The sequence below is a fragment of the Anomaloglossus baeobatrachus genome, chromosome 5 (genome assembly GCF_048569485.1).
Source record: "Anomaloglossus baeobatrachus isolate aAnoBae1 chromosome 5, aAnoBae1.hap1, whole genome shotgun sequence".
Taxonomy (NCBI): domain Eukaryota; kingdom Metazoa; phylum Chordata; class Amphibia; order Anura; family Aromobatidae; genus Anomaloglossus; species Anomaloglossus baeobatrachus.
In genome coordinates this window covers 400,607,086-400,623,319 of record NC_134357.1, presented here as the reverse complement: position 1 = coordinate 400,623,319, position 16,234 = coordinate 400,607,086, and the positions used below count along the sequence as shown (strand labels likewise).

The following is a 16,234-nucleotide window of genomic DNA, read 5'->3' as shown; positions in this document are numbered from 1 at the left end:
GTGATGTCATTGGGCATCAAGTCAAGCAGGTATTTGTAACAATGTGAATGCCCACAGCGCTGGCCGTGCCTTGGATAATGCCATCTTAACGGTCTCCTTGTTCATTCTAATGCAGTGTATAAAAGACCATACAAAACAATATGTAAAGAATATGCCATACAATATTAGTGCCACCGCCCTGCTAAAAAAATAAATTCTTTCTTTTGGCTGAATGTTACCATACAATGCCATCATACAGTGCTGAAATAATGAAAAACCATATATACCGCACATAGAAGCCTAATAACTCATCTTTTCAGTGTCAACATACTGCTGCTATACAAGTAAACATAAGACTTGCCATCTCTAAAAGCCTCAGGTGCCACTCAACTTGCAAGGTTGGCCACACAGGTTACATATTCTAATGGAGAGCTCTGTATGTTCAGGTTTACAGACTCTTGCGTGCTCACTGGATGTACAATACATTGGTGAATACCAGGAAAAGTTACCTAAAAAATTGGTTGTCCACATCTCTGATAATAAAGTAAGAAAAGGGAAGCACCTCCTGTTTTGTAATGACTGGTATACACTAGAAAAACAAAAGTCTTGGGACACCTACACATTACACCAAGGTTGTTGGTGATGTTATGACATGCCATTTTAAATTTATAGTCAGTAATATAGAGTTGATTCCTCCTTTGCAGCTATAACAGCTTCCACTCTTTTCTACAAGACTTTGGAGGTGTTTGTGGGAATTTTTCACCCATTCATCCAGACCAGAGTCTGTGAAGTCAGACACTGATGTTGGAGGAGAGGGCCGGGATTACAATATCTGTGTTCCAGTACATCTGAAAGGTGTTGGATAAGGTTGTGGTCAGATCTCTGTGTGGCCAGTCATGTTCTTCTACACCAAACTCACCCAACCATACCTTTATGGAACTTGCTTTGTTTACAAGTAGCGGCCATGGTGGAGTAAAAAATGGAAACTTTTCTTGCAAAGTTGGAAGCTGAAATTGTCCAAAATGTCTTGGAATCCTTCATTGGAACTAATGGGCTTAGGCCATCCCCTGAAAAAGAACCCCATAGTATTATTCCTTCCCCACCAAACTTTATTTGGCACAAGGCAGTCAGGCAAAGAACATTCTCTTGACACTAAAGGAACCAATATAAGTTCATCAGACTGTCAGATAGAGAAGGCTGATTTTTCACTCCACAAACACATTTCCATTGTCCCATAGTCCAGTGGCGGTGTATTTCTCCATCCAATGCTTGACATTGTGCTGGGTAATGTAAGGCTTATATATAGCTGCTTGATCACGGAATGCCATGGCATGAAGCTTTCTGTGCAAAATGTAAAGCTACCACTAGGGATCGCTGGGACTCAGGTGGAGGAAGAGTTCCTGAGTGCAGGAAGACAGAGGCCCACTAAAGGCCGCTAACACAAGCTCAGGGATAGTCAGTCAGCCAAGGTCTGAGCCGGGATGTCATGTCTGTACAAAGGAATAAGCAAGCCAAAGTCCAAGAACAAAACCGAGGTTGGATGCTGGGAGAAAAAGTAAGCAGAGGGGAGAAAGCGAAGGTCGGGACATGGAACAAGACCAGGGTCAGGAAGACAGGGAAGACAGACCGGGCAGGAGGGAAAGAGGTCCAGGAGCACAAGTATGCACATAGGAGGGAGTGGAGGTGAGGATACAGAATGGGACCAGGGTCAGGTGGGCAGGGAGGTCAGGCCGGACAGGAGGGACAGAGGACAGACCGGGCAGGAGGGACAGAAGTCAGGGAGAACGGTACTGGGTAGTGGGACTAGATCATAGTACACTCAGAGGAACCAGTTGCATGCTGCAGAGCAGTAACTATTACTGGCAGTGTCCTGGAGGTAACAACACCAAGATATGGTGGCGCGATTTCCAGAACAAGGCACGATCGAACAGGCCCCTCCCCTTGGATCTAATCTCGGAGACAACATACATGCACTGGCTCTGCAAAGTCAGAGCAATGCTAAAATCATGACACAAAGCTTATGTTCTAATACCAGAGGAGGTTTTAGACTCTGCAGTTATTGAATTATCAGTGTGTGCAACTTTTACGCACTATGCACCTCAGCATTCAGTGAATTCCCTCTGTTGCTTTACGTGGTCTTCACTTTGTTGCTGACTTTTTGCGGTTCCTATACGCTTCCACTTTCAAAGATATCACTCACAGGTGGTAGTGGAATATTTATGAGGGAAGAAATTTTATGAACTGAATTGTTACAATCGTGACTTCTATTACAGGACCACGCTGGTTTCAATGAACTCTTTAGAATGAGCCATTCTTTTTAATGAAGACAGTCTACTTGACATAGGGGTTGGATATTCTACAGCTGTGGTAATGGGATTGAATGAAAAACTTAATTCAATGATTAAGACGTGTGTGCCAAAATTTTGGCCACATAGTATATTTGCTGATGGCAATGTAGAAGGGGCAGATGTGTTATTTGCTCCTGGAGCAGCTGGCAAAGAGGTGCTGTTGGGCTTCCTGATGTGGTAGTCCAAAGTGTCTCCGAGGTGGTGGCATTATGCCCAAAGGAGTGGACTTGGAATGTTTTCTGAGCCAATTGTCAAACTGAGGTCAGCACCATAATCAGATCAGATGATCAAGCTGCAGACGTCACTACTACACCACAAAGGATGTGGTTGGCGGCAATGTAATGTAATGTTCAAGGAATATATTCCTGTACTCATGGTGGTTATGATGATGTTATATTTCTGTACTGATAGTGTTTCTGGTGATGGCCTTTGGATGGTAAATAAACTGCTGAACGTTTATGACATGCTACAGAATATCATAAAACAGCTGTGTGCATCTTTAGATGTGAATAGAGTATGAAGCAGGTAATCTAACAGAATCACTTGTTTTAATACTTGTCTTTACAGATTCAAGCAGTTCTGGGGATAGGACTTACAACAGGTAATTCTTCCATGTCTTATTTAATAGGAAAACGAGAGCTTTCACTGCTCATTATCCATGTGCATCCTCTAATTTATGAAGAATGTAATGTAAGAAGAGATGAAAGAAGGAAATTATCTGATTATGACACTTAGCATCTGCCAGGAGGCAAATATGAGATAGTAAGTCTCATTCATTCCTATAATCCGACTATAGCTGTTTAAGGATCAGTAGATGCCCTGCTCTGCTGAAGTTGTTGCTTGGCAAGAGAGGCACATATTAAGGGTTTTGTTACAGTTTTCTGGTGTCAACAAGTGGCAAATTTTGACGTACAGCATTCTTACAAGAAAATTTGTGATTGTGATTTCAAAGTGGACTTCACTAATTTTCAAAAGTGAACATGGCTACCTATGCCAGTAAAGTTTGAGCCAGTTTTATAAATTGACTTTTATAAAAAGTCACAAAAAAATTGCAAACTCACTTCAAAGGTGATTAAAGTTCTTAGACAGAGATATACTACCTTAAAATATGCCAAATCTATTAAATATCATGCAACAATTTGATAAATGCGGTGCAGGTAACCTTTACAAGATAAAGTGACTTTAAAAAGTTCTCTCATAAAGTCTTCCATTTGTATGGACTATGCAAAGAGATTCATGAATGGCATAAAAACAAATGAACTAATAGTTCTCTAGATGTGGTTGCAACTCTCAGCATGCCCTGACTCACTGAAGCTCAACTGGAGCCCACTGTTATGCCCCCCAACTATCCAATATCCAGAGGGACAGCCCTGGATTTGGGAGGCTGTCCCAGGAGATTGCCAGCATGTCACACTGTCAACTGTATCTGTAGCTCCCCTGAAGCCACCAGGAAGCTACAAGGTACTACATCCCCACAAGGATGCAGGGCCTACCCCCTAGGGACCCAGAAAACCAGTGCCGGTAACAACAAACACTCCAGGTAATCCCTGTTTTTCCCCAGTTATCCCCCATAGAATGGTACAAGGCTAGGGTTGGACCAATGGATGGCCGCCTAGAGGAGGAGCCACTCCAGTCCACTAGACAACCAGGTGGGAGAGGCAGACAGAGTGGAGAGTCAGACAGTGAAGGAGAGATGGTAAAAGTGAGCAGACGGACTAATCGGAGTGAACAGTGACCTGAGGGCCCAGGCGGTTAGTTGCCGGTGGAGTACGGTGGAGTACTCCCAGAACTAATTATATAAGGGATTTTATACAAAAAATCCACAAAGAACCAGCGCTAGATGGGTTTTTTTTATATATAATTTTATTAAAGAAAATATTGCTATCCTTGTTCCAAGGCAGGGTATTTAATAGTACACAATACATTAAAAAAATTTTTTTAGAACCACATATACCAGAAAAAACACAATATAAATAAGTCAGAATTGAAAATACAAATAAAAATAAAGATAGAAATAAAAATATTAATAATAATAAAAATATGAAAGATAAATCAAAAACCACACAAAGGGTTTTGGTATAAACCCGTTTCCTCAGAGGTGATCCGATATTCACAATAATTAATTTCTAACTCAGCTATCGTAATGCCCCGGCCGGTGGCATATACTTGATTTAGTAAAATATTGTGACTGATAGCATATAGGTGTACCACACCACCTCTGACTAATTTGCAAGCCTATTTTGCACACATCAAGCTTTGCACAAAATGTTGTAGAAATCAGAAACCCTCAATCCCCAATGTGATGTCAGTGGGATTTGCCAGCAGATTTTGATCTGTAGTAATATAGACCTGATTCCTCCGTTAGATAAACTGAAGTTGTTGTCAATGCAGGATTAACTTGTTAAATTTTCCAAGCACCTACTTGGAAGCATGTGGTCGTGAACAATACAGGTTGTGGAGGAGATGTCAGGTTACCACAAACCCCTTAGTTAGAGTCTCTAGACCACTTTACGGTGCCACAACTAAGCGGTCCCGTATTGTCCCAGTTCCCCAGCAGCTAGGTACAGTCGCTGGAAGCACCGATTATTTGCTGCAAATATAATGTGTGATCAGCAGTTTTACTCAACCTCTCCAGCGGGCAGTCCGATCTGTGTCCAGTGTGAGCTGATTGTGTCCACTGGAGGATGGTTGCAAGCAAGAATAACAGCGGAGTCTTAATCCGACGCGCGTTTCGGGGGCGTGCACCGGCCCCCTTCCCTTGAGGAAGGGGGCCGGTGCACGCCCCCGAAACGCGCGTCGGATTAAGACTCTGCTTTGCCTACTCCACCTGTGTGGTGATACTCTGTCAAACAACCTCTCCCTTGTGCAGCACTAGTCAGCCTCTAAAGGACACGGTCCGGACTGTCTGCTGAAAAGGTTGAGAAGTTACCGCTGTTATTCTTGCTTGCAACCATCCTCCAGTGGTGCCCTCTACGGCTACTCATTGTTCACATTGGAAGTGGACTGGATTGGAATCTTGCACTGTCTGCTTTACCTGTGTAGTGACAGCTTGCCAAGTAAACTCCCTCGGTGTGTGGACACAATCAGCTCACACTGGACACAGATCGGACTGCCCGCTGGAGAGGTTGAGTAAAACTGCTGATCACACATTATATTTGCAGCAAATAATCGGTGCTTCCAGCGACTGTACCTAGCTGCTGGGGAACTGGGACAATACGGGACCGCTTAGTTGTGGCACCGTAAAGTGGTCTAGAGACTCTAACTAAGGGGTTTGTGGTAACCTGACATCTCCTCCACAACCTGTATTGTTCACGACCACATGCTTCCAAGTAGGTGCTTGGAAAATTTAACAAGTTAATCCTGCATTGACAACAACTTCAGTTTATCTAACGGAGGAATCAGGTCTATATTACTACAGATCAAAATCTGCTGGCAAATCCCACTGACATCACATTGGGGATTGAGGGTTTCTGATTTCTACAACATTTTGTGCAAAGCTTGATGTGTGCAAAATAGGCTTGCAAATTAGTCAGAGGTGGTGTGGTACACCTATATGCTATCAGTCACAATATTTTACTAAATCAAGTATATGCCACCGGCCGGGGCATTACGATAGCTGAGTTAGAAATTAATTATTGTGAATATCGGATCACCTCTGAGGAAACGGGTTTATACCAAAACCCTTTGTGTGGTTTTTGATTTATCTTTCATATTTTTATTATTATTAATATTTTTATTTCTATCTTTATTTTTATTTGTATTTTCAATTCTGACTTATTTATATTGTGTTTTTTCTGGTATATGTGGTTATAAAAAAAAAAAAATTTTTTAGTGTATTGTGTACTATTAAATACCCTGCCTTGGAACAAGGATAGCAATATTTTCTTTAATAAAATTATATATAAAAAAACCCATCTAGCGCTGGTTCTTTGTGGATTTTTTGTATAAAATCCCTTATATAATTTATTAAAACCTGGCTAAGTAAAGGGGTGTCTTTGCCAATAGAACCAAGCTGCAAGAATATAGCAGGTTTTTTTCAGGGTTAAGCGCTGCCATTTGCCTGCAGGCACTTTAGAATATACTCCCAGAACTACACACCAACGGGGTACAGAATCCTAGGTCAGGCAAAAGCTCTAGGCAGACCTGATAAAATCTGCACAGAGAAGGGACCATCAAGGACCTCACTGACCTTTAAGTTTGGGACTCAGTAGCAAAGGGAGAACCGGGGACAGGACCAGAGACTCCAACCCTGCAGTGTTCACACTACCGTCATACGGACTGCTGAAGAAGACAACCAGGAGGGGACCCCCAGCCGCCACGGGGACCCACCTACCAAAGACAGGTACAGGGGAAAGAAGCCACCAGGTAAAAAGAACCAGTTACACCGAACTCCCGTTGTGGCCTACCTTCTTTCAACACCCATCTGCAACACCTATCCTCTGGGGCCTGGCGCTGCTTGCAGAGGGCCTAATATCCAGGCTGCCACTAACACCAGCCCCAGTAGTGAACATTGAGCAGTGGCGGCTCAGTCCCTATAGCTGCACAATCGCAAGTGGCGTTACGTATAAACTTTATTCAACAATCCCTTGTAAATATTCCCTTTTCAAAAAGCACCCAGGGCACGAAACCGGACAACGGCCACTACAGTGACATTCCCCAGTTATACACTGCACGGGACCGAGTACGCCATATCCCTGGGCGACACATATCTATGTTGTAACGTCCCTTCCACAGTGGAGTGAGGGACTAGCCACAGAGGTGCAGTAAACAGGCAGTACACTAGGTGGCACCGGGGATGCCTTAGAATGAGGGGAGTCAGGCAGGCCAGGGTCATAACCGAGAGGACGTGATAGGACTCCGAGAACAGGCAGGAGCAAGGTCGAAAGACAATCCGGGGTTCAGGTAACCAGGATGGTCAAGAGGGAGCAGGCAGAGACAAATCAGAGTTCAGTCTGGGGTCAAGTACCAAAGATCAATAGCTGTCACCAGGAGCCGGACGCTTACTGCAACTTAACCAGAGAATATGACTGGCGCCACTCCTGGCATAAACGCTCCCAGATAAAGCAGAAGAATTGCCCGGAAGCGGCACGTGTGAGTAAGCCCCTCCCACATTCAGCAAATGACAAAGTGCAGGGAACGGTCCCTCACAGGGCAGAGAATACCATGATGACCGAACACAGGAGGACACAACAGAAAGTCCCGACACAGGAGCCGCACAGCAGGTCAGGGCCGTGACATATGTCTTCAGGATACAGATACAGTTGGATAAAATGGTGGTGCAGGGATCTGTTACCTCCCCGCTCCACCATTCATGTGATAATGTTATTGGATCCCGCTTTCTACACTAGGACACAGACCCAGTAGAATGGAGATTTGCTTCTCTCATCATGGGAACAGGCAAGGTGAGTATTGTATATTTTTTTAATTTGCTGATGAAGTGGAGGCGCACCAGAATAAAGTGCAAATAGGCACTGTAGGGCATAAGAAGACAGCTGTGGGGGCTTCATACTGTGTGGAATGCATCATTTTTCGGGGGGGCACTGTGGGATCATGTTAATGTGTGTGAGAAATCTCCAACAGAAACAGATTGGAGATATGAACAGCGACAATAAAGCTCCCCTGTACAACAGCAGTTAATGGGCTCCTTGTTTTGATGACAATCGTCTGCTAGCCATAGACCACGTTATTCATCATAATCCAAAAACGAAACCTAGGAGGACCAGTTACATCACTGAGGTACAAAGGACCTTATTTATGTGACTGATCCCTGATAAATCCATTGACTCCTTATTGTTTCATTCATTTTATTTCTGGATGATGTCATTGGATTTAGGCAAATTCTTCAGCTTTACCCACATGAAAAATAAAAAGTCTTGAATTATAATGGTTCGTCTCACATATGTGTGGGTGGTATGCAGAACCAATAGAGCTTGTCTGCTGTGGTCTTTTTTGTTTTGTTGTAAGGACCCCCATTGATTAGCTGCAATCTGTAGGTGCTTTGTTCTGCTGCAGCATCTCCATAGGAGAAATAAAGCAATACACGCTATCTACTGAAATCAGTGGACTGTCTGTGTATTGAATAGATATGCTTGGTCCTATAGAGACAGAGGCAACGATTCTGGCTAACTGATGGAAATGACAAGTTTAGACCTCTTTTCCACATGTATTAGTGCATTTAACTCATGTCTCTAGTAAATATTCAATAAAGCTGTACCTACCCTAAAAATGTACACGGCATGTATTCTGCTAAAGCGTATAACTATATAGATTGCATAAGCTTATTCTCTCTCCGCTGAGTTAGTGATGTGGGTGGATTGATCCCTCTGAAAAGTTCAGCGAGATGTCATTGTGTGACACGTACCTGTAGGAATACTCCCAGACTAAATTATAGGTTTGTGAAGATAAACAAAAGAAAAAAAAAAACATCGACTGTGAAAGTTGTGTATCAACTGTATCCAAGAAAGAAAATAATGACAAAAAAAAACCGAGTGCAATCAATTCATTATTGGCATGTATTTCACTCCTGGCAGATACGTAGTGAATACTAATTAGGTTCTGAAAGGTGACACCCATCGAAAAGAATTTATAAGGAGACTAGTGGGGTGCAAAGCATGCTCCTGCAGTAGTAGAACAGGCTGTGTCACTCACTAGATCATTGACTTGGGATCATCTACTCCTTTTAGACATGGCTTATAACTCATCATCTTCCTATAGGGCATCAACTGGGTCTGTAGCTGGTGGGAGAGGAGTTGGTGCAAGGAATTCTGTGTCTTTTTCTAAATATGCTGCTAGTGGAGCAGGAGGAAATTATGGTGGAAATTTTGGTGGAAATGCAGGTGTCTGTCAGGTTGGAGATTTTGGTGCCGGCAACTTAGGTGCTGGTTTTGATGGTGGTTTTGGTGGTGGAGCAGGAGCTGGCTTTGGTGGTGGAGCTGGATTTGGTGGTGGAGCTGGCTATGGTGGTGCAGCTGGCTATGGTGGTGGAGCTAGCTATGGTAGTGGAGCCGGCTTTGGTGGGGGAGCTGGTTTTGGTAGTGGAGCTGGTTTTGGTGGTGGATCTGGATTTGGTGGTGGCTTTAACCAAGGAGGTGGATTTGGAGAAGGACTTCTCTCTGGCAATGAAAAGATGACTATGCAGAACCTGAATGATCGTTTGGCCAACTACTTGTACAAGGTGAAAGCCTTAGAAGACTCTAATGCAGAACTTGAGAAGAAGATTCGGGAATGGTATGATAAGCAGAGCCCAGTTAGCAAGGAAGCAGACTACAGCCAATACTTTAAGACCATCGATGATCTTCGTGCTAAGGTAGGCCTCCCAATTTTCTTTTGAATGTCTAATCTTTATTGATTTCATAGGTTGGTAGGTTATCTCCAGCACAGCAGAAGAGAATTAAAACAAAAACTTGTACCGCAAACAAAAACTTGGTGATTATCATTATTTTTTTAAATATGCACTCAACTATTAATACTTTCAGCACTGGTATGAATAGGTGTGAATGTTAGATTAATAATGTAGTCAGATGTTTAGTGTTCACCAACACAATTATATCTGCATTGGATATTAAGACCAAAAACTCAAAATTTGTTTTTGCTTTAGCTTCTTTGGACACGCATACTCGTCTGCGTTCAAATCATAGGAATCATTTGATAAAACCTCAATGAAGTTCAAGTTCTAATATTACCGGAATGTAAAAAAGAAGAGTTCACATCTAGATATTATCTGCAGTCAGTTGGCAACAAGATGTAACAGAGCCTAATTTGGCAGACAAGATGATGTACCTTTTACAAATGAGTGTGTTTGGAAACTGTGCCTTTAGGCGTGTAGTATCAAACACACCTTGTTACCATGCATTGCGATATCCAGAGGCTTATGGAAATGCCTCTAAATGGACACCTTCATGGTATTAGTTCCTAACACCACTCTTGAAGAGCTTTGGTGACCTTTAAATCAGTCGGTACCTTGCTTTGGATGAGGAGAGGAGGAGGTTCCTTGGGTTTATATGACCAATAAGACAGAGGATGAGGTTATCCTAAATCTCTTTATGAGCCCAAAAGGAGCCATTGGTAGAGCCATAGCTAGGCTATCCTCTAACTGTGGCCAAGATCCAGCACCTGGGGCTATAAGCCTTGTAGGCAGTGCAACAATTTATAGGGAAAACATAAAACTTGTACATGCATAATTGACTAAACCATATGTAGTACTTGGTACTGACATGCATGTGTCCAAGGTACTTGGTATCAGGTGGTGTCAGCAAGCCATGTTGCCTTGACTAGGTTTTTTCGAAACTGGCCTAGAGAAGTGAAGTCAATCTTTGTTTGGGGTAAAACGAAATCTAGTTATAACTTAAGCATATACTTCATGGTCCTCATCCAGCATAGTGGGGTAGATAGCCACTGTACCCAGAGTATGGGTCCCACTATGCTGGATGCATATTGGGGAACATAGACTGCTTACTAAGAGCTAAAATTATAATATACAAATAATTCATTTTTATACCAATTTAAAAAGTATGTGAAATATAATACCTGGGCCCAGGTTATCTGTCCGTCATTGAGAACAAAATCAGGGCGATTGTGTGACAATCCATTACTCATGTCCTGAAGGCAGTAAAACAGTATGGCAGTTACAGGTATTTTGGATATATTAGCTTCCTGAGAATCGAATCTCTCCAAGAAAGAACTTATTATTGACCTTATTTCATTTTACTTATTTACTTTCATGTAGTTTTGGAATATGAATTATTTGTTTGTCTTTAGAAAAAAATTACTAAAATATTCTAAGATTATTCATATAAAAACCAATGGGTATATTGGGTATACTATGTCCTCCATAGTCAGAAAAATACATTCTTTCTTCCATTTCTAACCTCTGTAATACTTTGTGTGGCATATGTTACAACATGGTTATTATGTGACAATCTACAGATCCTCGCTGCCCAAATTGACAATCACAAAGTGATCTTGGCCATCGACAACACAAGACTCACCACAGATGACTTCAGACTTAAGTAAGTATTGGTCATTTATTCCTGGCCAGTTTAGACAGTTTAATGGTCTAAGTATGTATATATGTAGTGCTATATTATGGTATTTAGCTTGGTGGTACTTGAATTGTCATTTTCAAATTGGGTTCTCCTATGGGACTCCACAACAAAGTTATATTGACAATCAAGATCTTAGTATCTTGACATATTGCTTACCTTCCAAAGCTGAGTACAACTTCTCTAGAGTAAGGGTTTTTATTCTGAATTGAAACCTTGGGATCTCACTAGTGTCCTTACAATGCGGTGGAAAATTAATAGTAAATATAAAGACATAAAGAAAAACCTATTAAATTCAAGTACAAATATTAATTAAAACAAACATGTCCAGCTTTGATCAAATTGTTTATGACTATATTTCAGATATAGCTATATCTCTGAAATCTCTACAATATTTATTTATAGGTATGAGAATGAGCTGGCTCTCCGCCAGAGTGTGGAAGCAGATATTAATGGCCTCCGTAGGGTTCTTGATGAGCTGACCTTGTCTAAGGCTGACCTTGAGAGCCAGATTGAAAGCCTTACTGAAGAACTAGCCTACCTGAAGAAGAACCATGAGGAGGTGAGATATCAAGACATTGGTAAATGTAGATTAGGGAATGCAAAAGGTCAAATTATGAAACTCATTTAATTATTTTACAGGAAATGAAGGGATTACATGGCCAAGTCAGTGGAACTGTCAATGTGGAGATGAACGCTGCACCTGGTATTGATCTAAGCAAGATTCTTGGTGACATGAGGGCTGAATATGAGAAAATGGCTTCCAAATACCAACAAGAAGCTGAAACAAGGTTCCAGGCCCAGGTGAGTTTGGACTTAAAACAATGTAGTTTGTATAGTGTCCATGTCTTACTACACTCTGAGGAATGGACATTAGGTGACATTGGTTTCTACTATGATCTAACTGTAGGAAAAACCTTATTATTATGATATTCAGATATTTATATTACAATTTCATTTCCGAGTCATTTAAGGTAACAAGCTCTAAAACGTTGCATATTTGGTTTGAAGCTATTTTCAGGCAATTACTTTAGAGTTCTTATGTTTATTCTTTTTATGTTTTGGTTTTTTTTTAAATATATTTTAGAGCAAGGAACTACAAGTACAGGTTGTTACTGGAAGTCAAGAGGTCCAAACTTCCAAATCTGAAATCACAAACCTGAAACACACACTACAGAGTTTGGAGATAGAGTTGCAGTCTCATCTCAGTATGGTAAGTGAACAGAAAGATTGCAGAATCGGGAATGGAGAGTAACGCTGGCCATATGCATGCGATAATTGTTAGCCTGCCTTCGACTTGGCCAAGCATTCATATGTATTCAGTGAAGAGAGAGCGGAAAGTCTCTCTTCCATGAAAACAAAAAGATAGGCCATTGAAATTCAAATTTGAGGCAGTCATTCACATCATATGGTTGGCTGGTCCTTCTGAAATAGGCGGGTTTGGCCAACTTTTATAGGAAAGCTTAAGCCATTGCCAGATGGCTCTGACAGTGGCATTTAAATTCAACCTTTTTGATCCTTCTTTCTTTTAATAATCTTTTCTGGCAGAATTGAGAAGCTACCATACATATTGAGTAGTCGTATGGTTCTGCCAAAGTAGGTGGCTTTGGCCAAGTTTAATCTGATTTGTTTGGGGCCTCTATACTATAGTGGGATTGGAGGGTTAGTGTTACAGAGGAAGTAACTGTGTCTCCATGATTTATTACAGATTAATCTTTAAAGAGACTATCTTGGCTAATGTTTACAATGTGACACTCAGAAAATATATTTTTTTAATAGGATTGTCCTCTGTTTGCCAAAAATGCTAATAATGAACCATATTTGTCATGTATAGAAATCTGCTCTAGAGTCCTCCTTGGCAGAAACAGAAGGACGCTACTGTGCACAGTTGTCACAACTCCAGGAAATTATAGCCAAGGTCCAGTGTGAGCTTCAAGACATCAGAAACCAGTTGGAACTCCAGAGCAGTGAATACAAGATGCTTTTGGATATCAAGACGCGTCTAGAACAGGAGATTTCCAAATACAGAGAACTGTTGGATGGACAAGACAGCAAGTGAGTGTGAGAGAGCAAGAAACCATTCATTTCTAATATTAGTGTATCATTTATTTTTTTATTGTAGACTGGCCACCATATTGTCAACATCAGTTAGGCAAAATTGAAAACTAATACCACTGGCTCCTGTTAGCTAACATGAAGGGAGACATTTAGAAGTCAATGCAAAATTATTAAATGCCAGGCCCTTCAGAAGACTACCTAATGCAAAAGCATAGCCATTTATCTATAGCAATACCACATTTTAGGTCATTTTAAGGCACATGGAGGGAATGTGCAATCTTACCTAACCTGTGATATTGTAGGTCACCCCCACATTTGAATCTGTGATCACCCCTAATTCCCTGCAAGCATTTTTCTATCTAAAGACATATCCCTCCTAAACTTTTCCTCATAAGCCGAGAAACTCCATTATTACCTGTTCCGTCATCAGTTAACACCACTATAAAGATTATATATAGAATCCAGATTTAAGTTATGTTTTTACTATATGGTAAAGCAGGTTGTACATTGTCAGGTACATTAATGTAACACCATGCCTATTTTCCAGGACTCCTGCTGCAAGCGGATCTTCATCGACTTCATCGACTACATCGGCTACAGGCACAACCTCTTCCACTACTACATGTAAGTATCATTACATGTATACAGCCATAACATTAAAATCATTGACAGATGAGGTAAATTACGTTATGAGTTGAGAATGGCACCTATCAAGGGATGTAGTATATCAGACAGCAAGTGAACATATCTACAATGGACATATATGTTATCTTACCTGGCACTATGTAAAGATGACAAACAGACAGAGGAAGTGTGGCGATGTGGACAATGTTCTGCTAGGAAATGTTGGATCATTCTTTTGGTTGTTTCTTAGACAAGCTCCACATACTTAAACACTATACAGACCAAGCACAACTTAAAGAAAATTGTATGTCCTTATAGCAGAGTCCTCTTTCCTGCTAAAATTGTTCAGGAATGGTTTGCGGAACATGAGCTCAAAATGTTGACTTGGTCTCCAAACCAAATTCCATCAGTGAAGGCCCTACCTCACAACTTAGATTTAAAGAATCAGCTGCTAATCTCATAGTACCAGATACCTCAGCACATCTGAAAAGGTCTTGTGGAGCTGCTTTGGTGACAGAAAAGGAAAAAAACATTAGGAAGGTGGCTAAAATAATATGGATTTCATAAAAAGATAGCAACAATGAAGATGACGGTTTTATATGATATAAAACCATCATCTTCATTGTTGCTATCTTTTTATGAAAGTCATATTATTTTAGCCACCTTCCTAATGTTTTTTTCATATGTTCTAATAACATATGATCCATTTACAGGGTCATCTAATATTAGAAAAAGGATCTGTTTATTTTCACAGAAACAACACCACTTTTGCCCATGAGCCATGTCTAGTGTTTCAAAGTAGCTCTATTCCAGTGAATTGGTCTGAGTAACAATACCAAACAAAGCCGCCAGACAGGATAGGTACTGTTTCTTAAAACAAAGAACCCCTTAAAAATCTATTTAAGCGCTAATTCTTCTATGGCAAAAAGTACAGTTTGGGGTATAAAGCATGGGAAAATTTCACAAAAAGGCTCTGTCATTTGAAGACTTACTGTTCATTGGGTTGCCTAACCAGTACAAGAGACCACAATGAAAAAAAAATCTAAAGGAAACCTCCTTCTATTGAGTCATAGTAATACATCCATATAAATCAGGAAAAGTTTGGTCTGTGCTTTCCTTACCCTTTATCTTGATCCCCACTGCCTGTTCGGCAAAGAAGATGAATCAATCTTCGCTTACCCCTAATCAATGGTCTCTATGGTCAGTATGATTGCCTTTTGGATTGGCTGCCCTTGTTATTATATTTATACAGCATCTAATTCATGCCTAATTGATTAGGCCAAAAAACATAAACTGTGACTATATATTACCGCAGTAAAGAATAACACTGACTCCTTCTTTCTACAGCTACTACCAAATTCCGCTAAGCCTGAACAGAACCTAGTCATGGTCTTATGATACAGCCAGTTTAATACTTCATCTTCCCCATATACCTCTCTACCAAGTCCTTTCAAGTGTCTGTTCACATTCCCAAGACACATGGTGTTTTTCTGGTTTTTATGGTGATCAATAAATCTTTTCCTTTCTGCAAAGTATTATTGCTTCATGTGTATTCATTTATGTTGGTTGAAGACTGTCGAAAAATATCAATCATAAACACTTTTGGCCAATTCCCTATGGAAATTATGACACAAGATATCATAGAATTATTTTTATTTGGTGGAGATTGGTCACAGCTTTACCAATAATGATTAATGAAAAAAAACAACATACACCATAACCCACAACACCCAGTCCGAAGCAGACGTAGCTAGAGGATCAGCTCAGGAAGGGTGGGAGGGGGGGGGAAACATCTGAGGTAACCCTGATTACAGCCACAGTGGCGCACCTAAATTGGGGGTATAGAAGAACCTCAACAGATAACCATGCTGTTATTGAAAACTTTCTATATCTCTATAACAGCAATACCGATATTACGGTGACATATAGTTGTAAATACCAGTCCTGGACAACATGTAAGAGATTACAGCTATATTAGATCACTTACAGCTGACGTTATTTCTCATATAGCCATTCACTTTTCCCGTCTTTTCCATATTGCCTTGCCAGGACTCATCTACAGAGATTACAACACAAACACATTTGACTTCTCCCATTTCTGTCAGCATCCCATCTATTCCCAGCCTTCACAAGTGCCTCATCCTACTGATTCCGCAATACTGAGCTGGTGCTGCCGTATGTGTC

At 41.0% G+C, this 16,234-nt stretch overlaps 1 protein-coding gene across 1 annotated transcript; it reads left to right on the top strand.

Annotated features, from left to right (window-relative positions):
• Positions 1–8,931: 8,931 nt before the first annotated feature.
• LOC142311627 (keratin, type I cytoskeletal 19-like) lies at positions 8,932–15,585 on the top strand. Its single transcript, XM_075350188.1, has 8 exons — positions 8,932–9,633; positions 11,253–11,335; positions 11,774–11,930; positions 12,011–12,172; positions 12,456–12,581; positions 13,203–13,423; positions 13,974–14,050; positions 15,398–15,585. Exons 1-8 carry the CDS (start codon positions 9,013–9,015, stop codon positions 15,415–15,417), a joined length of 1,467 nt encoding a protein of 488 aa, XP_075206303.1. The 5' UTR covers positions 8,932–9,012; the 3' UTR covers positions 15,418–15,585.
• The last annotated feature ends 649 nt before the right edge of the window (positions 15,586–16,234 follow it).

Coding starts and splice junctions, on each gene's coding strand:
- LOC142311627 (XM_075350188.1), top strand. CDS start 9,013: ATGGCTTATAACTCATCATCTTCCTATAGGGCATCAACTGGGTCTGTA. Junction 9,634..11,252: donor TCGATGATCTTCGTGCTAAG/GTAGGCCTCCCA, acceptor GACAATCTACAG/ATCCTCGCTGCCCAAATTGA. Junction 12,582..13,202: donor TGCAGTCTCATCTCAGTATG/GTAAGTGAACAG, acceptor TGTCATGTATAG/AAATCTGCTCTAGAGTCCTC.